This window comes from Nothoprocta perdicaria, unplaced genomic scaffold (assembly GCF_003342845.1).
Source record: "Nothoprocta perdicaria isolate Ctin4 unplaced genomic scaffold, notPer1 scaffold_71, whole genome shotgun sequence".
NCBI classification, from domain to species: Eukaryota; Metazoa; Chordata; class Aves; order Tinamiformes; family Tinamidae; genus Nothoprocta; species Nothoprocta perdicaria.
The window spans coordinates 1517944-1545219 of NW_020455988.1; the positions used below are offsets into that span (position 1 = coordinate 1517944).

Genomic DNA, 27276 nt, shown 5'->3' on the forward strand with positions numbered 1-27276 from the left:
TCCTTGCCAGAATCAGTATTTGGTGTGCTGTTCTGGTGAAACTTTTTACCTTCTCTGCTGAACTGTATTCCTGGTGCTAATTTTGGTTGTTCTTTAGAGCTCTGGTCCTTGAACCCTTGACGTGTTTGGCAGTTGGATAGTGTCTGGAAGCCTAGAGGTTAGAGTCGTTTTTTGAGATACCAGCAATTCTGAGACCGTTACTGGAAAGCATGTGTCTGTCTGGGAATAATGCCTGACTCATCACACTAGTCACTGGGTGGAGTCCCTGTTACAGTCCCCTTGTCTGGTTCAGAAGGGCAGGGGTGACTCAAATCAGCTGTTACATAAGGTCCATGTAACCCTGATGCTCAAGGGCTCTGCCCTGTAGAGAGCACTGCTCACAGGCCATAAGAGCATAAATCTTCCCACAGCGCTAGGCACCTCAGCTGCCAGGTAAGTGTCCTGTGGCTCTTATCCAACTGGAAGATGCTGCCTACCTCATGGAAGGGTAGAACGAATCCTCCTCAGCAGTATGGATATGCAGCAGGGTCAGTGTTCACAGAAGCCTCTTTCTCTGTCACCCATGAGACTCCAGCTGCTCTGCAGCTGCTTCCCCGAAGAGAGCATTCCTTTGTTTCTGCAGAGAGCAGGGCTTGGGGCTCTGTGATGGAGGTTTAATTGACCTCAACTGCCATCGTATCAAAGCCTGAGGATGTCTAAACCTGTAACAGATGTCTGGGTCAAGTGGTTTAGATAAATGGGATGCACTGTAAATAGAAGTTACTTCTGTAATATGCTCAAGGTTTAAAGCTTTCTTGCGGGTGGGAAAAAAAAATAGTGAGTGGACATTTAATTTACAATCCAGAGTACTCTTGAGTGAAACAAAGCTACAAATACTCTTACAAACTCTAAGCGTGAGCAAGTACTGATAGTTTGTACTTAATTTTGGCATTGTAAAAGTAAGTTCCACTACTACAGTTGTACCGCAGAGTTGCAGTGGCCCCTTGCCATGCATTTCCATACAGACAGTTTCTTTGAAGAGGACTTGTTTAAAAACAAACAAACAAGAAGTGCTTCATATAAACTTTATCACTCTCCCTTCCCTCTCCATAGGTGGGAAAAGAAACGCTTTCTCGACTTGCAAAGCAAAGGCGGCGACACCAGGACCCCTTCTGGAGATGGAAGCTTGTTAAACCCTAGGTGTGTCCTTCATCCACACAGACCACCCCAAGGAGTCTGCCCAGGATGCCCTTCACCCTGATGTCACTGCTAGAGACACTGAATCATAAAGACAATCACTGCCAAAATCCTTCACCCTCACAAGGTCGAGCCCTGGTATAAAAAGAGCAAACGAGCTCCTGGGTCAGGAAAGCAGCTTTCGTCTTCATCTCTGCCTTGCACTCTTAAGTCCCTGTCCCAGCCCTGTCCATACTGAGTGAGCAGCCCCGTAGCACAGCTGGCAGCTTCAGCCACCCCCGTAACGCAACCACAGCTGCCCCTTCGAGCACGCTGAGGAAGGGGAAGCGCCCGGGCAAGGAAGACACACTCTAACTTCTTTTTATTTAATGGTGCGACAGGATCAATTTTGGTTTTAGCTTTTTTTAAGAAACTTGAATGCTTTTATATTTTAACTTTTAGTTTTTAATTTCCTTGGTGTATATTTTACTAGGTATGAGCTTTTAAACAAGTGTCAAAAATTTGAAATACTTTTTAAATAAAGGGTGTTTTTTTTTCTGCCAGAGGAAAAGCCTGTATGGATAAAGGTGGCTTTTTGTTTTGTTATTGTTAAACTATTTGTAACAAATAGTGGCCTCAGTCTATAATACAGTGTCCTATAGAACTAAATAAATATAACAACAGTCAGCTGGTCAGTAGACATGTCAGTCTTGTATCATCTACTCTGTAAACATAAGCAATACATCCAGCAAATCTGACTGCAGTGAGTTCTCCTTCTCACCCATTCCCCTTTTCCTTGTAAAAAGCCCAGCACTTGAATTATTACTTCAACTGTTCTGTATTTGTATCTGTTTTGTTAGCCTGTTAGTGGGATTTTATGCCAGTTGTTGAAATGAGCATTGATGTACCCATTTTTTTTAAATAGTAAGGCACAGCCTTTGCCAAAAATACTGTCAACTTTTTTTTTTTCATTCCAGTTTGAGTTAATGTGCTGAGCATTTGTTTTTTAATAAAAGCTTTGTAATAAAACTAAAGTCAATTGTCTGGCTTTAAAAAGTAGGCATGCCTTGCATTTGAAGAAAGAGAATCCTTGGAAGATAAGAATAAGCCCCCCAAGACATGGTCATTTTTAGAGGCTATACCCTTTGGTATGTGTAAAACATCTGGCTGTTTGCTTTCCTGAAGTGAAAACAGTCCTTTTTGAAAGGAGTCTAACTTTTTTGTTCTTCCCAAGGTAAGCAAAACTCTCCTCACTGTGGGAACAAGAAAGGGGCAGGCTGAGACTTCCCTCGTGTTTCCATGTTACATTTGGGCTAACTGGACCTATTAGGCTATTCACTCTTTCCCTCTACATCCAGTTTTCTACCAGAATCTGCATGAGGGACAAACAGGGCCACACAGCATTTCCGCGCTCTTCAAACCTGACACTAGACACGTGAGCCTCCCCAGCCCCAAATGCCACCAGAAACTTCTCTGATCCATTTCCCCATTTGTTCAGGGGCTACTGGTTTAGAGCTTCCAAACACACAGAGATGTCTGACTTAGAACTAAAGGATTGCACTTGAAAAAACAAACCAAAACACTGTACCTATAGGCAAAAAACTGTTCCAATTATTGGAGAACACCACTGCAAGAGAAAACAGTATGAACTGTAAATTGAACTAACCTATGTTGTATTCTAGCTCCTCACTCTTGTTTGGTGTGGGTTTGGAATGAGGGAAGCACTGAACTACAAGAAAATCACATAGGTGAGTGACTTAATTACCTAAAGAGGTTGTGTGATTAGATTGGTTATGTGACCTTTAAGCTCTGCTGCATATGAAGAAATTTCATAATTATAAATGTTCTGTAACAGCTTCCTTTTAAACCAGTCAAGGCAACTACAACAAAACAAATCTTCAGTGAAATAAGAAATGCAACATATTCCAGAACTTAATGGTGATAAGGCACTTATTTGGAGAGGCAGTGCTTTGAACTTGGACTGACAGATGAAAAAAATGACTAACAAACCCTGAGAGATGCTGCTTAGGCAGAGGYAGGGCCATAGAACAAGCAAGCCATGGAAAGAGGGATTCAGATTTTAACCTCCAGAAGGTCAGTTTTTATTAGGACCTGCCTGTAATGGTGAAGTGCTGGGYAAATACAACAGGAGACAACGCAGAAGATGAGAGTGATACTCAACTGAGAAAAAGTTTCAGAATCCAGGGTAGCCAAGATTCTTAAAATTTGGCTGCTCCTTTTGCTACCCTGAGATAGGATCCCTTCTTACTCTTATCCTGTGACATCYGTTTTATTTTCTCACAGCTAACAACACCTCTTCCTCTTCCCCTCAATTCTGAATTAGAAGGGCAGTAATCATATCTGGGAAAGCAAAAACAAATGCATGTCTGAAGAACCARGAGAACAACCAGGGTTTTTTTTCAGGCCTGCAAGAACCTGCTAGCTCAAACTCTACACAACTTTCTACTAAAAATGTCCCGAAAGAATTCAAAATCAAAACATCTTAATCTAAGGTCCCTCCAGAAATTTATAAACAGGATTTTTGGCCACTGTTTGAAAGTTTAGATTTTGATGTACGGTCTAAGAGTTTCCATTAGTTTCGGTTTGGTGTAACTGCATGACTCAAAACCACTCTGTTAACCACTAGGCTGTGTAGCAGTGCCTGTGCTGGCATTCTGAAGCAGGTATTCCACACCTTTTTTTGCTTCTTCTGGTGGTGTCCCTTTCCGAAACAGGACAGCAARCAAATGTTTCAATATCCAAACAGATTGCTCCATTGCACTGCATACCTGCTCTAGGGTTTCTCTCCTCCCACTTTTCTCTTGCATTTCACTGACCCCTTCCACTCTTGCTCCATCCTCTCAGGTAGTGGTGACTTTCTGCTGCTTTCCCACAGAGGGTACTCGGTCAGGGACCTGCACTGCCAAATGCTCCTCGCACTGCGAAGCAGCCTCCTCTTTCCAGTGACCTGCTGCTATTTCCTATGAACATAAAATGATGCAATTTAAATCTTGCATAAGGCTAGACAATCAAAGAAAGAAACCCTCTGAATTTCCCCGCATATGTGTTCTCCCAACGCACGCTGAGGATGATACAATTTTAGCTCACACATACACATTTTTGTTTTCTGTTCTTTACAGCCTGAAAGTGGTGTAAACTGCCAGGAAGAATTCAAGGGGGTATCACAAATGAGAAGTGGACAACCTCACGACAGATGTAGGTATTAAATCTGCTATCACACAGTTACATAAACATGGAATATGCTATARTAATCTTCCCACATTAGAGGGATTTTTCAGATCACCTTAGTCCAACAGTTGTCTCACTAGCATAAACCATTATCATTTTTTCTTTGGGAGTTAACCTCACTTCTACAGGCAATGATAAGTCCAAGAACAGCAATACAAGAGAGTCAGATGCTGGCAATAGATTTAGATATTTCACCTGACCTGTTCTCTATTATGCATTATTACAGCATTATTCTCTCTTCCACTTAAAATTAAAGCWTGTAACTAATAGCTCACAGAAAAGACGACACGGAACAACACCAGTACCCCCGGCCTCTCACTCTTGAACAGTCCATTTCCTAAAAACACAATGAATGGATTTTTTCASATGTTTAATCTTTACTAGAAACAGTTTCTTACTTGTAGTGTTAGCTGCTATTGTCAAAAAGCTCTATCTTTTGCCAAAAAACAGCAAGCTGATGTGGTGAAGATYGTGGCTGCTGTTATCATTTCACATATTCATCTCTGCTTCATGTTATTCTCCCTTTCTATCAGCAGGCTACCTTAAATGTCACCTGCCAATAAGCTAAATGTTTTCAGCTGTAAATCTCTGCAAATGATCTTTCAGAGTATAACTCTGGTCTAGACACAAACTAAATCCCAATAGTTATTCTAAGACAAATGAATGTCCCCACAAATTTAGATCCAAGTAACAATGCTGGCTTCAATTCACAGATTTGCCAGTTTACTGTCAACTTCAGCAACGGCCTTTGTTTAGCCAAAATTGAAAGAAAACGCCAAGTCTCTAAGAAAGAGAAACAATTCTTCTGTTCCAATTAATGCTTTTGTTAAAGAAAAAAAATGGTATCAGGAAACCCACTTGTGAGATTAAAAGCATCCTTTTTTCTTTTTCATATTTCCTCTTTTTAAAAGGGAAATTTGCCACTTTCAACTAATACTTCACTTTTCATCTAATACTAAAGCAAATTAGGTTCTATAATTTTCTTTCATCTCCTCCCTTAGAGTAAGCTTTCCAAAGGTCTCACCCTACCCATATAGTAAAAGCAGCCTGAACACATTTTAAAATCCACAGCCTCATTCTTATCTGCTATCTCCAGATGAGATATTTTCCTATAGTCTCACTCACCCACGCTCCTTCCTCAAACAATATTGCAAAAATTTCATCACTTAAAAACTCTGTTTCGTTACTTAGCTTTTGCTGCTCTCCCTCTGTCACTAATTTCATGATAGTACCCAAAAATTAATCTGTAAGCAGCTGTTACAGCCCCTTAGGTCAACAGAAAGTGAAGGCAGAAAAACCAGGAGGCAGGATTTTTCTTCAGTCAGAAGGAAGTTGTCGTTGCTACTGTATGAAATAACTAATCAGCAACACTAAGCACSATTTCAGTCTTTCAGTTGATTTTGTCCAAAATACTAAATAAACAGCAAATAGAGACAGAACGCTCCTGTTTCCCTTTATGTTCTTTCAACATTTGTACATGGGGGACTTGTCACAAAAATACATGCTAGCTCTCTTCTAATAGTCTCCATTCTTTTGAGGATTTAAAGAAAACTGAGGCCYTGAAAATTAGACTCTTAAATAAATCCTCCTTTAAATTCTGATAGGCATTTCTGTGTCCAAAAAGTCACTGGAAGCTGTGGGCCACATCTGCTTAGGACATCCTGGAAAAAAGCACTAGGCCTCCAACTAAAATGAAAGGCTTCTAGAAATCTTGTCCTAAATTGTAAGGAGAAAGAGTTATAGTATCAACTGGAAGGAACCTACCAGCCCTCCTGTCATATTCAGAGGAAATGAGGACTTCAAGTAGATGTCAGAAACATCTTACCTTTCAGAACACCTTTTAGTGTAAACCAACAGTTAAAAGCTCTATGAAACATAATTACAATATCTCTTACACCTGCTCCAGCCTGGCTCCATTCGAGAAGCAGGTCTAAAACAGTTGAAAACTTACCAAGCAGGGCTCTCAATGGCCGGCGTGCCTCCATCCAGCTCTGGACACGCTGCCTGACAAAGAGCAGGAGGAGGAGGCAGGGAATAGAGTCATCCCTTCATCACACCACAGACCATTACGTTACCTACACAGGCCCTGCCATCAGCAGAGCAGCTGAATCTCAGGGTATGCACAACCAAAAAAACACTTACTGCACATGTGTGGTTTAACCAATTCCTACTGCACAAACATTTAATAGATCCATTTGAGAATGAAAGGATAATTAAGCAAAAAAGGGGGATTTTATTTGGTGCTAATTCACCACATGCAAGTTCCAGCTGTTTACTGTAGACCTACCGCCAAGCGTACACTTCTTCCCACAGCTCATCAGAAAGCCTCTTACTGGGAAAAGTAGTTAATCCACAAGATTTCTGTTGCTGAAGCCAAGACTCCAAATGGGGGGTTTAGGTTACTAATGACAAAAATTTTGCATKCTTTATCCAGCAAATACTGTAAGGGTTTGTCCATTTACAGAAAACCACCCTAGAAGTGGTTACTGGCAGAAAAATGGGACCAGAATAGCAGAGGCTGTTACTAGGCAGGACAGAGATGCACCAACAAAGCAGCACTAAACAACAGGCTGGGGAAAAAAATCCTGTTATCTGGCAGCCTAAAACAGCCAAAGTAAGCGACAAGTTCCTCAGTGCCCGCCAARCAAAACCCTTGTGTTAAAATATCCTCCTGTGCCCTGGCCAACCAGCAGCATCTGACCCAAAGCTGGAAACTAAACCTGGCGTYGTGCCTCATTTTGATGCCTTATGCCACCACATTGCAAAAGAAACGGCTCCTTTAGTAACTAGGCTTGGCATTTTGCATTATTCCCGCTCCAGTAGCAACCAAAGACTCCAGCCAGGGTTACAGCTTATGGTGCTGCTTTCTGTGAAAAGCATCCGTCGCTGTAACAGTTTTGCAATACTCAGAAAACAAAATTGAAAAAAAAAAAAAAAAAAAAAAAGGAATAAAAGAGAAGAGGGAATTTAACAAGTACAAAGTTGCTCTGTGGTCATGCAATCCTCAATCTGATTAATATAATATCACTAACAACCCTGGACCTCCTTACATACATTTTAAGAGACTCAGCAAAGCATTGCCTTTATAAAAGCCTAAGTATACTGAATAGGGAATAGTACATAAAAAGGGATTTAAGTTTTAACATGAACTTGGACAAGGTCAGGAAATTCAAGACAGATCTTTCCACAAAGCATTTTAAAAATCACCAACTGCTACAAGGAGGCACAGAGTGTGCCTGTGCTTAACCCYTCTTAGCAGAATTCAGCAGAAGGCTAAATGCCACTTCCTTGGGCTGCAAACAGGAAAAGAGACGCAAGGAACACACAACCCAAGAAGATCAAGCTCACAGAATCTGTTTCAGCTGCTGTTCTTAGTGCTTCTGAACAGCACAGAGAAACAGGCATCATTCACRTCCATTTTATAGTTGTTCATAGTGTTGCAAACTGCTATGAATAAAAACAATGAAATATGGCTCTGCTGTGACACTAGCCAGAAGGGCAATGGTGCAGTATGATACTGCATGACTGTATGATACTGCATGACACAAGATGACTATGTCAGGCTGTCTCACTTGAARCACAGACTCCAAAACCATAAGCAGGATTTTTTAAGGAAAGTTGGTCACTATAAGCTACAAAGATAACTTCTGGTTTATCAAMATCCTTAAAGCCACTTGCTTACTGRCAAATTAGATTTTGGTAATTACATGTTGATATCTTTTACTTGGGTCTTGCTAACATTTGTGATAACCATCAGTTAGTAYAGCTATGAAAATGGACAGGGGCTTGAAGAGCAATACTCTGAGACACAGAAAACATCTTCTATGTCATGATGCYACACAACACACAGAGGATACTTACACAAAGAGTTCACTAGAGAACAGCAAGCAATTGTCATCTCAAACAAATTCTCTTATCTGTCTGCAAGGAAAAGAATTATTTATCAAATGTAAGTTAGCAGCACTTTGGCAAAACAGTGGMAGAGACCAAAACATACTTTCGCATGACTCGGCATCCTTTTATTTTCTTCTCAAGGAACAAAGCAATCACATCACCCATGTGCAACTACACTGCACACACTTAAAGGTCACTGTGCCCAAAGATCCCTGATCTGAATGCTGCACTACAATTCAGAAGGAACAGAGTAACACTACAAGCAGATGCTAGAGAATGTAGGTTCTAGTAGATTTCACCTCACATTCTGTAGCATGTATTTTTCTGCCAGTAGGAATGTGATTACCTAGAGCTGGCTCAAGCCTTACTCATCTGCAGACTTTATTGACTCTAGTATGGCAGAAACTCAGGAACACGCAAGACCTTCCCACCACAGGGTTTGGTTTTGCTGGGTAGGCTGAAAACATGTATTTTCCAGTTCCCTTCTCTTTCTAAACTAAAATCTTACCGTGATGTTCTGCAAGGTCCCACATTGGAAAAATGACGTAGCAAAGTCCCCTTTCTATGTCCATTCCAGATTAATATCCATACTGCGAGGCGATATCTGTATCTAAGAAAATTAATTTGCTAGAGTAATATACTGGAAAAGCTAGATTACTTTTGCAAACACAGACTCACATTTATTACTTCAGGATATCTGCACTCAGCAAACAAGTAGCTCTTATTATTAACCCAGCACAGGTACCATTTGGCTAGGTGCCATTAGTGGAGAGCATTTCATTAGTCAGAACGAAGCCAGATTTTAATTTCTACACCAGACTTAACCCCTCTTTAGATCACACCTGATCTCAAGTGCTATCTCTCACACTTCGTACTTCACAAGCTCCTTGTGCAGAGCATTCTCCTCCAACCCAAATAAGACTTCACTTTCAATTCCCCTGTGCAGTTTGCTGCACTCCCACTTTCTCCCCACCCACGTCACAGAGCATACATGGAGCACATTTGGCAGCTGAACTGACCCAGATGCTGAATCTGGAGCCATCCTCCCCAGCTGCAGTAGCTGGGCACATGTCCGACTACCTCAGCTGTTGACTGTCAAGCTGCCTCCAAGCTGTGCCAAGTCTGCATCTCAGAGCTTTGATGGAAGTGGGGCAAACGCTCTAAAGCTGGGAGGTCTGCTGACAAAAAGGATAAGGAAGACTAAAGGTTTTTAAAGCAGGCAGTGATGGAAACCGAGCACCCTTGCTTCCTTCTTTTCTATTCCTTATGTTTTCACAATCTGTTTTCCCTTATACAATAAAATCCAGGAGGAACAGAGCTGCTTGTTAGTCAACATGCCAAGCAGTGGAAGGTCATTTCTGGGTTCTGGAATCCAGTCACAGGCAAAGCTAGGGACTCTGAAGTCATCTTTACTGAGAAGGCGCAGGTAGACAAATCTGGGTATTTCATTATCTACTCTTTAAGCCTTCTAGCGTTATATCTAAACTACCTGCTGAACAAGTTGCAACTCCTCCTACAAATGAGGAGTGACTATTTACTTTTCTATTTCTGAACAATTTTGAGTGTTCATTGTGATGTTGAACCCAAGAGACTTCTGACATATTTCATGCCTTCTCACTGGGGAATGAAAGCAAAAGCTTACCTTGATCCAGTGGCTTCAGTGGTTCAATTACAAATATAAACTCTAATCTAGATTTAATTAAGTATACTTGTATTTGAAATTTTGGCCCTTTACCTCATTCTTCCTGGCTCAGTACTCYGCACGCTGACAGAATAAACCATCCATGCCCACCAGTAACGTACCTCCATGCGTCCCTTTGGCTACAGAGAAAAAGAAGTCCCTCCTGAAACAGCAAGTCAAACTTRCAAACATCTCTCTCAGGTTTCTTGCATATATTGCATATGTACATACTGTACCTGTTAGACCTCCTGAAAGGAAAACGCTGTTTTAGAGAAAGTTTATTTTTCTGAAATATCATTTACTAGTGAAATATATTTTGCACATTTATTATTAAACAGCCCTTACTGTGCTTTAAACCTAAGCCTTCACAAATTAAAAGGAAAGATGATCTTTTGAGTAAAAGGAACAAAAACAAAACAATTCTTACCAATGTTGTTAATTTTTTTTAAAGGAGCATTTAAAGGCACAAGAATAATACATGTTTTCCTGCTCTAAATTAATAATGAAAATAGCAGCTCTGAAGCTAATTCCTCCCTGCAGCACTTAAAATTCACTAAATTGTATTAGAGGCACTAAGAAACTTCAAGTGAAATGGAYTTTAGGTCCAAAAATTGGACTTTAGTTCAGGAACACCAATTCAGCTTAACAATATTAGAAAAGGAAAGAGACTGTCTGCAGTATGATTTCTTTCCTTTGACACTCTTTCATGACAAGCACCTGAAAAGCAGAAAATATGAAATGAGGATCCTGGATCCAATGAAACAACAATCTCTATTCCCCTCTCAGAGGCTTCTTGCATGATTACATGCAACCAAATCAGCACGCGAGCCTCACTTTCTTTACAGGTTATCTGTAAAGATTCTGTGTCAGGTGTTAAAATAGGGAGAAAGAGGCATGTGAGAGTTAAATATTTATCCATCATTTCTTTAATTAAAAAAAAAATTTATATATGCGCACTCAGTTTACAGATCCAAAACACATATAATAAAAGCAAGCTACTACTCAAACTGGAGCTCCAGCCCTCACATCCACCTGCTCTCCAATAGCTGAGGAAAAGGCAGCCTTGCAGCACTCCCCTCAAGAACAAATCCAGACTCCGCTAAGACCCAAGGAAATGAAGTTGCAAAGCAGAAGGTGCCTCACACCACCAGCCACACCTAGTTACACAGCATGGACTCCAGTCTCAATCCCCTGAAGTACTTGACTGCAATAGTAAAGTAGTGCTGTAGTCAAAAATGACACTTAAAATGAAGTGCCACTAAATAAGGCCACTTTATAGGATTCGAAAAAGTATATGGAAGCCTTTACAAGCTTCCTATCCTAGTTATTAAAAACAAATCTAAGTACTAAATTTGCCAAATTAGGAATCACCTTCATAATGTTTCTACAGCAATTAGCAAAAGGTGGCCCTTGATCTGCAATTGAAAAAGCCGGGAAATCCAAATAGAGTTTTCTTTTAAAGGCAGTATTGGGACCATTCTGTGCAGGTACCTGCCTACCTGCATTCTGTGCAGGTAGAGCGGGTAGAGCCTGCCTCTGCAGTTCTTTTGTTCTTAATATTACACTCAAAAGCATAAGCTTGTTCAAGACACTGTAATTTACACSTACATATTAACATTGTGTTTAAGAAAAATCCTAACAGAACAACACACTGCCTTTCCACCTCTGCATTTGCCACTGCAGAAACAGACTGCCACCCAGTGGACTACAATCAAGTACATCAATTGAAGTCATGGCATTCAGTATTCAATTGTTGAAAAATTTATTTTCATGAAAATGTATTTTTGTTTGGATTTTTCCCCTGTTAATATAACAACATGTTCAGATACAGAAATTCACTTGGCAGTTTGTCCTGCACTTGGGAGGGCAGAGAAAAAAAAAAAAAAAAAATCAACATTTGCATGAAGGCACCATATATGTAAAGCTTTTCAAAATTACAAGACAAATTAATCTACCAAATCAAGCTTTTGGCATAGAAACTGTGAAGTAGTGCAATCACTCAAGTTCAGACATGGGTTATGCTCTAAATGCAGCTCATGCCATCCTTGGGAGGGCACAAACAGAATTCACCTGTGGTATGGGAATGCTGAATAGCATACACAGATGGCTTAAGAGCTCCCAAATTTGGGGGTTCATTTGTATTTGTAAAATCCTTCTCCAGTCTTCTTACCCAGCTTCTTCTCTTCTACCAGTTTATTCAGCAGAGGGCTGGGGGCAAAAAGAGGATTGTTGGGCTCTAATGCATGCCATCCTGGAGGAAGAAAAGTGGTGGATGGATTAGTAACAGTCTTGTTTATATGGAAAGATGKAGATCTTGATCTCCTTGGAAAAAAATCTTAAAAGTTTAGCAAACTGAAAGAGGTTTGAGTTGAAATTTATTCTGAACTCTCCCACACCTTCATAAAGCTTCTGTGCTTCATAAATCACAGCTCACTCCTCATAATCAGGAGCAAAGCTAGCAATTAGTTTTTAGGCACAGTCTACTGAGAAGACTTCTTTCTCGTAAGCTATATAACTGGGATTTTTAATACTTAAAAGTGAGAATTTTGAAATAGAAGAAAACAAGAGACTGAGAAAAAGGAAATAAAAGCAAGGGTCAGTTAAAAAGAGATTCAAGTGAAAGGAACTTCCACTTGAATTTCTATCTGTGAAAGACATGGTCAGTTAGAGAACATAACCCTGCTCTATGACACTGGCTAAAATTACACATTGTTTGACTGTCTCAGGCTAACATGTCTGCCTTCAAAATGTGCATACTCTACCATGTTTATCATTTATCTTGAAGCCAGTACTATAGTAGACATACACTTTTATGCTGCTCCATAAACACTTCTTATCATCCTGTCATTTAAAACTGGCCAACTTGATTTTCATATAGTATGCAAACTCTATTTCTAATTAATATCTGATATGAAATAAAGTACCTACATTCACTTTAAAGAGGCAAATTTTCCAAAAGGTAACTAAATAATATAAAAAGGTATCTCCACATAAAGCACAGAAACTTTTGTCTATCTGGACTGTCCCTCTTCAAGCGTGCTTTTTTTTTTTTTTTTTTAAAACAGTCTCTAGCCCAGTTTTCACTTGGAAAATAGGCACCTATATTTTCAGCTTATGATTTTGCAGTTGTTGCAGTGATAGCCATGGCAAGGATCAGCAAAGGAGATGGGACCACAACTAGGGCTGACCACTCAGTGTAACTGAATTCCTGTTCCTCTCTCCTTAACAGTGAAAAGGCTGCACCATAAACATTCCATTCAAACTAGTCAGGAGTCAGATTACAACATTCGCCTACAATTTAGCTAAAAAAAAAAAAGAGAGAGAAAATAAGAGAAAATAAGCAGACAGTACCATCTATAATGTATTTACTAGTATCCAGTCCAACATAGTCCAGCAGCTCAAATGGACCCATGGGATAGCCAGCCCCAAGCTTCATAGCAACATCAATATCTTCCTTTGATGCATCTCCTGGAGAAAAGATTGACAGTTTGATGAACAGAGAAGATTCTGCATCTTCTTGCCACCACTTATAAATAATTTACAGGGTGCTATTTCATGCTGGTGAGCTCTTCACTGAAATCTCTGCACATTTCAGAACCACAAAACCTGGAGTCAGCACGCACAAAAAACGTGCTGGAGTACAAAGCTGAATCTCTCTCACTAAAGAAGTGCAGGTCTACTTTCCCCCCTCTCCTACTTTCCTCTTGCACTCCTAYGTACCAGGCTCAACCTACCAGAAGACTGGAGAAAGCATCCAGCACTAAAAAGAATCAAGGGTTTCTAGCAGATACAATAAACTGGCACCACCTGCTTCAGCCAGTGCCTATGCAGTATACAAATCCTGCACTGACTGCATTCATCACAGGCAACTTTCCTTTCTTTCTTTGACTGGGAATAGGCCTTACATTGCTGTAGAGGCAGGCACACCTCTGCTGCTTATTCKTACTAGACATTTTGATACAGGCAGTGCACTACTTTGCAGATCCTATAAAAAGGGATCAAGCTATGCAAACCTCAGATATACCTGTTAAGTATCTTAGAAACACATTCCAAAATCTTCTATAAGTAGAAAAACATCACTAATAACTTTATATTAAATAATATTGATTTTAATGTATCTCCTCTTACTCTTTACTGTTGCCTTTTTTAACTTTTTATTTCTGAGAAAGTGGGAAAACTCAGCCTCTTCGTTTCACTAATTTCAGCATAATTTAAGCTCCCTGAAGTCAAACACATGTAAACACTCAACATATTTGAGGTTGACAAGAGTTATTTACTTCTATCAATGGACTTGGCACATTTGGGTTTGTCAGAACTGGCACTTTGCCACCTTACAGATAATGATAATTCACAAATATGCACTGTCTGCAGGAAATCAGCAGCATCACAATGAACTTTAAAAGGGTAAAGGSGCAAACAACGGCCGTACCCTATATCACATTTAGATTTGTTAGGATATAGGGGACTTCCACAGCAACTTGACTGACTTTACTTTTTAAGGTTTTTCCTTTAAAAAAGTGAAAACAGACTATTACCCATCAATATTTATAATATGTCCCCTGTTTAATTCTCTGTAATCTGCTAAGTGTATTTTGCCTATGAAAAAGCATGCAAATCTTTAACCATTTAAATCATGGAGATTTTGCATAAATAAAGAATCAAGACTGACCCAATAAAATGGTATTTTAAGGGTCAATATTGTCAGGAAAGAGACCCAAATTCCTTATTAACTTAAATGATATTCAGACTCAAGTGTCTACTCTACAAATTAATGCAAGCAAGGTGATAAAAATTTAACCTGATTCAACAGAACACATGAATCAGAAGATAGCCATCAGGATTCTCAAAACATTAATCATCTTTTAAAAYTGATTTCTTAAGAGTAAAAAGTCAATAAACGAACTTTAACAAGCTTGGAAATATGCTCTGTTGAAAAAAATTCAAAGAGAATAAAGATGAAATCAAAATAGTAGAATGCCTAGGCAGATAACAGTCAATTTTAATTCATGAATTTAGTGAAAGTTTTTCTCTACATTTAACTAAGTTCTCTTGTCTCCTGGAAAACATACAGTGACACAAGCCACTTACACAACTTGTAAAAGCTTGTAAGTGTACAAGCCACTTACTCCTTGCACAAGAGGCAATTCTTTTACATACAGTAAAACAAACCCACACACTATTCAGAATTGTGATTTTTTCTAAAAGAATAATACCCCCCCACATCCATGCCCTCCTTTCAAGCCACTGAAATTTGCTCTTCCTCCTTTGAGATGTAATTAGGTACATTTGTTGGTGGATAAACAAATAGTGTTGGGTTTATATTTATTCCTAGTGATCAAACTATCCCTGCCATGTGCTATAAAAGATATTCTAATATTTAAAGCATATTTGGAGGAATTTAGATAATGAAGAGCTTTCATCTGTAGGWAAGCAGTGCTTTCAAAAACAAGGCATTTCAAATAATACTCTTAGTAGCATGCAGCTATGAACAGAACACTTTTCTGCTCCACTCTAATTTCCTCTCTATTCATTCACATAAGCTTGTTTTCTTTTCAAAACAATTATTTATGCTTTGTAATTAAAGCAGTTCTTCAGAGATTTATGATTATTCCTACTTACGCTCACTGTTAATGCAAAAGCAACCAGCATTTAAATCGAACTTCTTAAAGAACACAGGTCTAAAAAAAGACCCAGGAAGAAGAACAAGATATTTCAGGAGCAACAGGATACACCTTAGATCACCTGTATTCCACTAACTCCTGGGTGATAGAGAATATTATACTACTTAGTTAAAAAATTGTGTGTGAATTGGTGTTTTCACTAGCAAGCTCTATATAAGTGACCTTGGGAGAACTTTCCTAATGGTCTCTTGATGGAATTTCCAGACATTTTCACAATGGCTTCTTGGTGGAGGGAGAAGGGATTTCCTAAGCAGTTGGCTGAGGGGTATTTTTACAATGGCATTACACTTGCCTCCCATCTCCAAACCAGAAACAGTTTCCACCAGCAGCAGTTTCCCACACAGGGTATTAGTAACTTCTGCCTCTGCATACACTGGCATTTCAAAACAAAGACAAGATCCTTTCAACTCCACGCACTAGCTGATATTTCAAGTGCTCTACCTCCAATTCTCATTTCCATCCTCTGAGTCATGGAAGTTGCAATGGAATCCCAGCATTTTTCTGAAGCTACTTATTATTTAGCAGAATAATATGTCAACTTCTCCTGAAGTAAATACTCCTATAAGTACCTCTCTCAAAGAGTCGAACAGCTTCAAGCATGTATGGCACCAAGAGACGGTTAACAATAAATCCTGGAGTATCCTACAAAAAGAAAAAAAGGATTCTAGTTAAACATTTTTCATCAGTGCTATACTCAAACACTGTATGACAAATTGAACAAGGGCATTAAGACACTTTTTTGAATCATCAAGTTTTGATATGCTCTAAATTATATTTTCCATTTGATTAAATCTGGTCACTATAAACAATAACGGATGAATTTCACAAACAAGGAACATATGTAAACATTCAGAACTGCGAACAGACTACCACAAGTCCAACTCAGTAAACCCCAAAAGCTTACTACAGTCATTTAGTAAAAATCTCCTCTTTAGCATAGATTTGTTGATACTGTATCTGCTGTATCTGAAGAATAAAATAAGTATTTTTTTTCCTCTTTTTTTTTTTTGTGTACTTGCATTGCGAGAAGCATTCCTGGTTAAGCAGTGTACTTCTACCCCACTACTCACTGCTAAACCACATTTCTGAAAGTTAAGATCACTTCAAAAGGACACACCAGTGCTTCCACGAAAAGATRTCTGCTATCAGATGAAATTAATACCAAACTGGCAAACAATGCCTAGACTAGAGTCATTCTACTTAGAGGAATTTGGGTTAAAAGTAGGGGCTTCCCTTACCAAATGTTTTAATGGAGAATAGATGATCTGGACTAAAAACWGCCTGAACATTCTTGATATGCTCTTACAATTTAAGAGAAACCGCCAAGTTAAACCAAATAGTTTTAAAGAGAATAGCTGTTCTCAACACCGTACACCCCTCCCCGTAATTCAAAGATATTTACCTTACAACTGACAGGACTCTTTCCTACTGCTTTGCTGAAATCCATAAGCGATTCAAAAGTCTTCTGGCTGGTCATTGGTGTCTTGATAACCTAGACAGGGGAAGGAAGTGAGAGCGAATACATTTCTAAGCAGAATCTTAATTCATGTTACGACAGAAAAAAAAAAACACATTTCAAAACTTTTACAAAAATTCAAAAAACATGTATTGCAAAAAACAAATTTGATCTTTATATATGTAGCAGATATAGAAAGCTATTTTTAAAAAGATAGTCAAAGCACATCTTGAAATTAAATGTTTGTTTGGAAAAATTTCCCATTTACCTAATATGAATGGTAAAAGCAACATCTTTTCAGAACCCCATTTAGAGATTATAGTGTAACAGAACAACTTCATAACCACACAGTCTCTGCTGCCTTGTGAACACATTGACATCATTCTAAAAAAGATGTATTTACACACACAGTTTTTGATAAAAAGGGCACAACATTACGTGCCTAAACTAATCATGACCACAGACAATTTTAAAGAAAATAAAAATCTATTTTTCAAATTTGGAACAGCCTGCTATTTTTCAAGTAGATCTTCTCATCTGATTTTCTTATCAATTGAGTCTTTTCCTTTTGCCACCTGTAGTCTTTTCTACAAGATTTACTAGAGTGTGGATACATTAATTTATGATTAAACACCTAGCATAGAAAAAAAAATGACTTGCAGAAGCTAAACTGGTTGCGATATCACAGAATCACAGAATWTTCAAGGTTGGAAGGGACCTCTAGAGATCATCTAGTCCAACCTTCCTGCTCAAGCAGGCACACTGAGAGCATGTGGCAAATATCTGTGTTGAAACTCAGCCTCCACATGCAGTAACTGTCAAGCAGTAAACTGTCCAGCAAACTGCAATATGTAAGCTGTTATGGTTGAACTCCAGGTTGGAAACACTTCTAAGTTGCTTAAGAGTTCTGTCCCAGCCATCCAAGGACTAATGCTGAGTTTGACACARAACCAAAAGTAGCCCTGAGGGGGAGCTGTTTTTTAAGGGGAAAGTAGTAGCAGTTTTTACTTTTAAGTTATATAAAAACATCTGAGTCACATTTACATAAGATTAAAATGGTTTCTAATAGACATTTCAGTATTTTTAAACCTTACTACATTATTATCTGACATTTACCTCCACAAGCTTCATCATAGGCACAGGATTGAAGAAATGGAGACCACCAAATCGATCCTGCCTGGTGGTTGAGTTAGCCAACTGGGTGATTTGCAAGGATGAAGTGTTGCTTGCAAATATTGTATGCCTGGAGAGAAAAAATATAAAAATAAAATTGACAACTATGTTTCTGACAGTGGAAGATCAGTGCAGTAGACATACATATGCATCAACAGACTTGTTAGATATATCCTGCAGATCAAACTTATCTTTTTGATAAAGTTTATATACAGTAATGTGCAACGAGAAGGGAAAAAAAACAAAAAACACTGAAAGAGCTATGTGGGATTACAACTTCAGGTCAAGTATGTTGAACACTTCAGTTGATCAAGAAAATGGATTTTTAAGTTAAAAAAAAAAAAAAAAAAATCATTAACAGCCCACATCTACTCCAGAAAATTTCTTCAAAAAAAAAAAAAAAAAAAATCATTAACAGCCCACATCTACTCCAGAAAATTTCTTCAGTAATCATGGAAACAAAATGGAATTTGTGACTTTAAATCATTTAGACATCTACAGAAATCAAACATTTTGACTTCTCAAATACCTTATTATGGTACCTAAAAATATTTGCAATATTTTTAATAATCACCAATGGGAGACCTCATAAGCAAGATTACTATGAGAGAAAAGAGCTGATGAAAAGACAGAATAAAAAACAGCTATAAGGGATACAAAAAGGGATACTTCAGGGGAAACAAAAAAAATTAAAAACTCACTTTAAGATATATATGCATATGAAGTATTTTTCATATGCATACAATCAATTTACTACTTGCATAATGTTTTATTTTAGAAATATCCCAGTGCCTTCAGATTCCTGTCATATGGACATAATACAGAAAACTCACACGCGTGACATTTTCAGAAAACTGACATGAACTGCAAAAATTAGCAGCTAAATTAGACATGAAACCATACCTTCTCTTCTGGACTATATCCTACCTATCTTCTAGAAGATTATCCTACTGGACTGGGCAAATGTCAATCTGTACTAGTAATTCATTTATATTCTACCAAGATGTAAATGAGCTTTACAACAGAGCTTTCAGTTATGTGTAAGTCATGGGGACATCTCAAAGATTAAATGAAAACATTTTAGGATAAAAAAACATTCTCTGAGTTCTATTTTATTATTTATGCTTTTTAACCTTTTGAGAATTTCTTTAGGAGATGGAAATAAAAAATTCTAAGACTTTTTATTCATAGTTCTTACAAAAGTATTTTTGTTATTTCCCTACCATAAAGCAGGCCTTACATATTTTGAGGTGGGGTAATAAAAAATATTTTGTATTCTATAATTTTGACCTCCCATCTGAAAGATGCTTATCTTTACCAAAAATCTGTCATTACACACAAAGAACTCAAATATCCATATAAAAATATTTTGAGTCCAAATCTAAACCCAGCAGAGATTACATCTGACAAAACAATGCACTTACAATAAAAGATTTTACTTTAACATCGTATTTGTGCTTTAAACTCACACAATGCCGCAGGAAAAAAATGTAATTTTGTACTGCACTCAACGGTGTTTTATTTACACTCTCTACTCTGATCAAGCAATTGATTTAAATCGAGTTTACAATGGAAGAAAAATACTTCCATGACTTATGTACACAATTTAATCTTCAAGTGACAGCAGAGTTGGAAGGCTTTTGAAAGCAGCAATATTAGTAAAGCTCTAAACGTAAAGCTTTTCCAGGCATTAGTGTGCTTTCATTTGGTGCCATCTAGTGGGTCATAGGACAAAATGAAAACCAGAATCAAAACAGTTCATCTCTTTTTTTTTTTTAATACAGTTAATCTGAAGAACATTTCTTCATAACCATTTTGAAAGCACATTGATTCTGAACATACTGAAAAATCCAGAAACACCAGCCAGTTTCTACACAAGTTTCCACATCTGAAAATAAACCCTAGACCAGGAAATGTTGCCCCGCGTTTGAACCACCCAGAACTACCAGGAAGTAAAGAAGGCAAAAGCTTAGGAAAGCAGATATTCCAAAATTCAGAAGCACATATTCATTATGCTCGTGTTTGCAAAGGTGCTGCAGTGTTTAAATGCCTGAAATAATAGGAAGACTCATCTTTATTGCAGAGGTCACCGTAAATCAAATATAGCAAATAACCATATAGCTGTTGCCTCTAAAGAAGAAAGTTGGATACAAGTGGGGTATGGTATAAACGAAGAAAAGCACAAGGTTTCATATGCTTCAATTTCCATAATTCTTCCTATTATATGGAAAGGTAATACATAAGCTTATAGGTTCCCACCAGCTATTCCTCTGGTAAACCCAAAGATTTGAATTAACACGTCTTCTTAACTCAGGAGGACAATCTTTCATAATCTCTGCCTATAGCATACAGCTCAAAGTGTCATCAATGTCTAAGGCCTCACAGAAACAAAACTCCTCACAGGACTCAATATCACCTTTAAATAAATCTGAAGACATAAATCAACCTCAAGTCTACTGCCCCTCCTACGCTGATTTAACAGTCAGCTAGTCTAAATAATAATTTTGAAGTTGATGTTGAAATCTTAGCAAAGGCTGTATGACAACAGCACTGACACCTCTTGCTTTATATTACATCAGCTTGACAAATACAGTAAATAGTCAGCTGCATCAAAATAAGCATGGGGAAACACTGACTGAACATTTCTGCTTTTCCCCCATGTTACTCACATGAAGACCAACTCCCCATATTTCTCACATAACTACAAATTTCCATTTGTATCTCAGAGTTAGTGTTTTAAACACTTAGCTACTATGTTTCAGAACTTTATTGGTATTTCTTTTTTTTCAGATATGCTGTTACCCTGCAGCTTAGAGTCACCATTTACTTCCACTTTCTTCATCTTGTAAGATAGCTCTATTTTTCCATCACTTTCAATTTTCTTCTTAAAAAAGAAGGCTTATGTCTAATGTCATTTTTTCCAGGTCTGCAAAACAATGCCTTYTGCAGCATCCAGAAGCATACTTGAGAAACTCCCAATATCTGTTAATATTCTGCAGTTTAAATTGCCCGTTTCAAGGCAGCTATGCATATGAGCAGTTCAGTCTTAGGAAAAACTGGGTCAAGTGTCCCAGATATTCAAGTTACTAAATGACAGTCGACTTGAGTCCCTGTGCCTATCCTTCCTTCCTGTCTGGTCCTAGAYCCTTTGCCATTTAGTACCCTATAATTTGTATATTAGCTTTCTCTGTTGAAAACACACAGACTCAGGTGACCAGTGCTCTGTTTTAATGTGAAAAGTGCAATTTGGGTGAGACGAGGCATTCTGGTAACTGTCAAGGGCAGTTATAGAAGCCTTTTGWCATCAACTATTGTTTTCAGAAGTTACAGGCAGTTTTGGTCATTAACCATATTAGCCTGAAAATCTTCCCAGGCTGAAATCAGCTAACTGGTAACTTTTTTCTCTCTCTCTCTTGATACTTTATTCAAGTTGCAGCTTGTTAAGCTCCTTAGCTAAATCAGATAGTCTGGAATAACAGTTAGGCAATACTCTCAGTTTTACTTATACTAGTTAGAACTAGTCAATCTGCCAGTGGTCAAGGTCTTGTGACTCCAGGTACAAGGATCAAGCTCCTACTATTACATACTCAGCTTACCAGCATCTTTGTTTAACTCACACACAGTAATTGACAATGAGCCATTTCCATAGTAGAAACTTAAAACTTCGTTGGCTTAAATGTTTCATTGTTAAGTTATTGCTTACTCTAAGAGGTTTCTTAAACTTGTTCACATTAAGGCATGCAATCAATAATTATTTCATCATCCCATTTCTCAATTTAAGTACGGCAACCTGTATATTAGGAATTACCCATCAACAGCAGCACTAGCTTATTCTACTGTTGGTTTGGAGACTGGGGAGAGATTTCTATTATAGTTGTCTGAGCAGACAACTCCAGGTGAGTAACTGATACTGATACCAACTCTAGGTAAGTCACAAGCCACTCAACATGTCAAAGCATGCAGATTTCCCAGCTGCAATGTTGACAGTTGCTAATCCTTTATCAGCCTGAAATTCAGTAGTGGTTTCACAAAAAGGAACTATGAAAGTGGTCTAGAGTCATGATTCTTACTCCTGCAACAACAGGAGTTCAGCTCCATCTGAACTATGTATAAACGTAAAAAAGTTGTTATCAAGATTTTTCATCTTGGAATAGAATCATTCATATTTTCATTTCTAAAGCCACAACAAAGATCAAGCCTCTTTAGTGTGAGCAGTTTGGAGTGGAAGAGTAGAATTATAGCTAAAAAATTGTAGACATACACAAAGTTATCTTTTTGAACTGCTCACAAGGTTCGAAACCCGTTCTTTCTTTCATTCAGACATCTACCCCTGTAATCTCTGCTTCAAATGCTGCTGGATCTCAGGGAGTSAAAAAAATGGTTCAACTCATCACAGTAACTTAAGTGTGATTCAATAAGAGGAAAAAAAATAAAAAGCAACTTTCAGATCAACTGCAGGACTGAATCTTAAGTACATGGGATTTACATAAAAAGGCGTAGCTAGTTCATTTCATGCTGCTATAAAAATATCACTATGAAAGATCCCAAGTACAACAGATGCAAAACATTAAACATAAGTAAGCTGCACAAAAGCATTTTCTATTTAGCCATTTGACAGGTTTATACAAGCTAATTGAAGTGGCTAATTGAAGAAAAGTGTGAGGAAGACTGAAATTTTCTGTATCCACTTCTCTTCCATATCAAGAGCTTATTGGTAGCTGAAAGGAAAACTTACAGTGACTTGGAAAAGAAGACTTTGAATCTTTTGAGAAGATGAAACCTATCACAGATCTGTTTATATCCAAATATAACATGAAATTCCCTACATTAAGCAAAACAAGAAATAGATAAAATCCAGTCTATGCATCTGAAAATGTCTGAGATATCCGTATGTGTCAAATATTCCCTATTACATGACATTCGGTAATTAGTCTGAGGTAATTAAAAAAATACTCCCGATTTTAAGAAAATGTAGAATTGATGCTTTAAAGACAGACAGAAGATACAAAGACGTACATTTCAAAAAGTAACAGAAAAATATACCCACTCTGGAGCAAACTTATCCAGTGTCTTGAAGAGCTCGTTTTTAACTTCCTGGTTCTCCACAATGGCTTCTATCACCAGATCTGTACTGTGGACCACTGCTACTGCATCCGTGCTTGTTGTCAGGTTCTTCAAGGTCTTCTCAATGAACTCAGCACCAGCCTGAAAGATTTCAAGAAGTCCCAAAGTCTACCTACAATGATTGTGAAAACCCTATTTCGATCTTTTGAAGTTTATTTAAGCCCTCAAAGCTTAGGGCATTCTTGATACATTTCAAAATCGGTAAGAAAGTTCCTATCATATTTTAAAAACGTCACTTAATCCATTCTTCAGTTGAAACTTCGGCACAAAAGACTGAACAAACAATTGGTCTGTCATTCAATATTTTCTGAGAAAACTTGGGCTTGTCTGGGGGTAAGAACGAGCCTCCTCAGTTTCAAATCTTTGCACTGTTTTCCTTCAGTGAAGTAATTAGCCATTTTTACAGCTCACTGCTATGAATGGATATGTGCTAGTTTATGGATACTCCAGCAAAATGATATGGCTTACAAACAACACCTACCCTATTTTTTTGCTAGGAATGAGGGGAAAAAAATCTCTATCTTCTGACCAGCAAAAACTGCCTGCAATGCAAACATTGACTCTGTTTGTGAAAACAAAAATCAAAGACAATCGTGAGACTTTTGGAAAAAGGGAAAATAGAAACCTAACACAAGTAAAAACATACTTGCACACTAAAAATACATCATATTTGAAGTATAACCATCACACATACAACTTGCTTTTAGATTAAAAGCATTTGCAAAGCGGAATTTGGAGTCTCCATAATTACCCGCAGGCAATTACACTGCTCTAGTTATACTGGCATTATTATAGGTTTTCTTCTGTACTACCTCAGGTAAACAAGTCCTTTTTCGCTTCCTTTGTCTGATGCACCATTCATGCTGATAATCAATACTAGGATAATCTATCTATGGAAATAGGTATAAAAACACATGTTGCATCTGCTGTAAAGTACAATGTTACATTTTCTCCTCTCTTCCTCAGCTGCCAAAGAAATTTAGAGAAACAGGCAAAGCAGCAAATAACTTTTAGGATATAAATTTAAATGCATCAACTGCTGCACAGTACCTGGTTGTATGTAGGTCTTAATGTAAACACTGAGAACCTTACATGTGTAGTTCAGGTTCTGAGTAGTTCAACTTGCACTTTCATTTCCTTTCCAATAATTCTTTTTTGTGCCCAAGCATTTGATCATCAAAAGATTCCTTATGCAGGTATTATGACAAATTATGTAATGATTATTTTTTCTGGATAAAATGGATGAATTCCCAGTTAATTGCTTAAAAATATTTGCAATTAAATTAGGAAGAACAATTTGCCAGCAACTTTAGCATTTGCTTTAATAAAATCTTTATCTTGAGGCTAAAGTCTAGAAGAGAAAGAAATAAGGAAGACTTCATTCCACCAACCTGAGTCAAACAAGTCCAAGAAAATTTAAGCTCTTCCACCATACTGGAAGAGGTTTACTTTTGATGTCAGTATACTAACAAGACCTATAATACCACAACTGTCAGCAATCAGAAGTCCAAAATGGGAGTTTTATATGGGCCAAGTTCCCCTCAAGGTGTAAACACAAAGAGGACAACCTCAGGCTTATCTGCAAACTTCTTCTTTGTCACTCTTTTCAAGCTTTCTTCAATTCCTTTTGTAGACTTTTTAAGGATTTCTTCCGACTGGTCTACTAACACCACAGTGTGTCCTGTGGCTGCTGCAACCTGGAAGTTAAAAAAAAAAAAAAAAAGACATCTAGATATTAAAACAATTGCATTAATTTCTGAATTTCTGTTGAGGTAGACACTAGAAGAAGGCAGAAAAGCACTGAAGGAAATTAGACTGATGTAAATATTTGGCACTCAAAGTAATGTTTCCACTATTTTAAACTGCACACCTTAGGGACTTACATTCTGCAAACTTTCACTTTACATTTAAATTGCACCTAGTGACTAAAGATTCATGGTGTCTATGAGACCAATTACAAAAAAAAGTTAGCTGAGATTAAATCAGAATAGAAAACTGCCTCCTGAAGACAACCTGTCACCATTCTTGCCCAAGTTTCCCCCCTGGTGTTACAATCATCACTGGTTTAAGATGACTCTAGATAGATAAATCAGAGGTAGAGATCAGCAAATTAAACCCTTCTCTTCGGCWGCGGTAGCATACTGCAACCCTAGTTCAGATAGTGCTAAATATTACATTAACATTTTTGACAAGTTGCACTCTAAAAGAAAATCAAAACCAAMAAAAACAATAAAAAGGGGGGGGGGGGCAATCTAACAGAATATGCAGATTAACTTATTTTCCCTACAGGGTTATAACATTTAAACACTGCCTATGTTTCTCCAACATGAGAGCAACAACCTTTTGTAACAAGGCTAATTCTGAAGGTTCCTTTAGTGGAAATCTCAAGTTCTAGTGTCAAAGTACAGAGAAGTGTTTTTACCAGAGAAGTTAATAAACAACTAATTCCATAAGGAGATGGGAAAAAACATCCACTCCTTCTAGAGATTTGCCAGAAGCATGAAAAATCTTCATTGCTGAGAAGGAAAACCATTAACTCACTCATTAAAAGAGGACAGTGCTATTTACAAACTCAGATTTTTCTATCTCGTGGTCAGACCCATGTTCCAGCAGGTCCGTCTCTCCAGGGGAACTGCAGAACAGGACTGTTAGTCACAGTGCTGGGCATCCCCCCGCTCCAGGGCAAGAACTGCCATTAGCTCCCAACTCAAGTACATTCTTGTAGTACAAGTACATGTGCTATGCAATAATTTTCATACAAATCACAATGTATTCAATTATGAGATTTTTAAAGTAATTTTGGGTTGCTTTCCTGCAACTAGCTCTAAGACAGCAAACTTGCACAGCTCTTTTCAAGACTGAGGCCCTCCAATTACTGGAATTAAGGAGAAACACACTAGTCTTTGTAACCCTTGCCTCACACACATAATGTTTTATCTGCAACAGGTGCTTCCTTAGTTTGCCTTTGCTGATCAGCAGCACCAAGAGGCAGCGCTTCAAGGGCTGGGAGAACACGACTGGTATGTGACAGCAAGGCCAAGACAGTGGCTCATGCACAGCACGTGATGCTTCACAACCCGTCCCAAGCACAGAGCTGTTGCTCCACTTCTATGCCCCCTTTCTCCTATCTGTGCAGACAGGCCTCACGTCTTAAATCCCATCTGGATTCAACGTTAACTGGAAAAGGCACAGGGGAGGAGAAAAGAGGTGAGAACTATGCAAGAAGGCACAGGCAGTGGCGACAGTGGTTTCTTGCGCTGTCCTGAACGGAGATGAAAACTTTGGTGATCAAGCCCTATCCTTGTGAACTACAGCCCAATGCTGCACATGTGTAAAGCCCCCAAAGCCACGACAAATGTAGGCAATCAAGAGTCAGGAAAGGCATTCAGTTAGTGTGCAACTAACTGCCTGGATCATGCATTGCAACCCGGGACCAAGCGGCGACGTGCGGAAACCTGTCCCGAGTCCTCACCTCAGACCCGCCACCGCAGAAACCCCTTAAGGAAAAAAAAAGAAAAAAGGAAAAGCAAGAGGAAAAAAACGCGGCCTCGGCCAGGCAAAGCCCGCAGCCCCGCGCAGGGCGTTCGGCACGCGCCGGCTAACGGCCGCCCAACGGCCGCCTAACGGCCGCCCAACGGCCGCCATGGCGCCCTCCGCGCGCACCGCCGCGGCCGCGCCTGGGCCGCGCTCACCTGGGCGATGCCGGCGCCCATGAGGCCGCCGCCGATGACGGTGACGTGCTTGACCACCAGCTTCTTGGCGGCCGCCGTGGCGGCGGCGGCGGAGGCGGCGCGCACGAAGCGGCGGGTGGCGAAGGCCATGGCGCGCGGGGCGACCGGAGCCGAGCGGAACCGAGCGGGGCG

At 38.7% G+C, this 27276-nt stretch overlaps 2 protein-coding genes and 1 long non-coding RNA gene across 3 annotated transcripts in view; 1 reads left to right on the forward strand and 2 right to left on the reverse strand.

The window, feature by feature from the left end:
• LEF1 (lymphoid enhancer binding factor 1) overlaps positions 1-2119 on the forward strand; it is a 49619-nt gene extending 47500 nt beyond the window's left edge. Inside the window, exon 9 of the mRNA XM_026050913.1 lies at positions 1093-2119. Within this exon, the coding sequence (XP_025906698.1) occupies positions 1093-1172 (80 nt within the window). The 3' untranslated portion in view covers positions 1173-2119. The remainder of the gene's footprint in view (positions 1-1092) is intronic.
• Positions 588-9116, reverse strand: LOC112957320. The gene is made up of 3 exons (XR_003251200.1): positions 8807-9116; positions 8266-8325; positions 588-701 (listed from the first exon to the last, which is right to left on the reverse strand). It is a non-coding gene; the product is annotated as an uncharacterized LOC112957320 (long non-coding RNA).
• A 2124-nt stretch (positions 9117-11240) lies between these two features.
• On the reverse strand, positions 11241-27242 carry HADH (hydroxyacyl-CoA dehydrogenase). The gene is made up of 8 exons (XM_026050915.1): positions 27106-27242; positions 24982-25110; positions 23337-23494; positions 18233-18359; positions 17063-17152; positions 16230-16302; positions 13331-13447; positions 11241-12230 (listed from the first exon to the last, which is right to left on the reverse strand). Exons 1-8 carry the CDS (start codon positions 27232-27234, stop codon positions 12112-12114), a joined length of 942 nt encoding a protein of 313 aa, XP_025906700.1. The 5' UTR covers positions 27235-27242; the 3' UTR covers positions 11241-12111.
• Between the last annotated feature and the right edge of the window lie 34 nt (positions 27243-27276).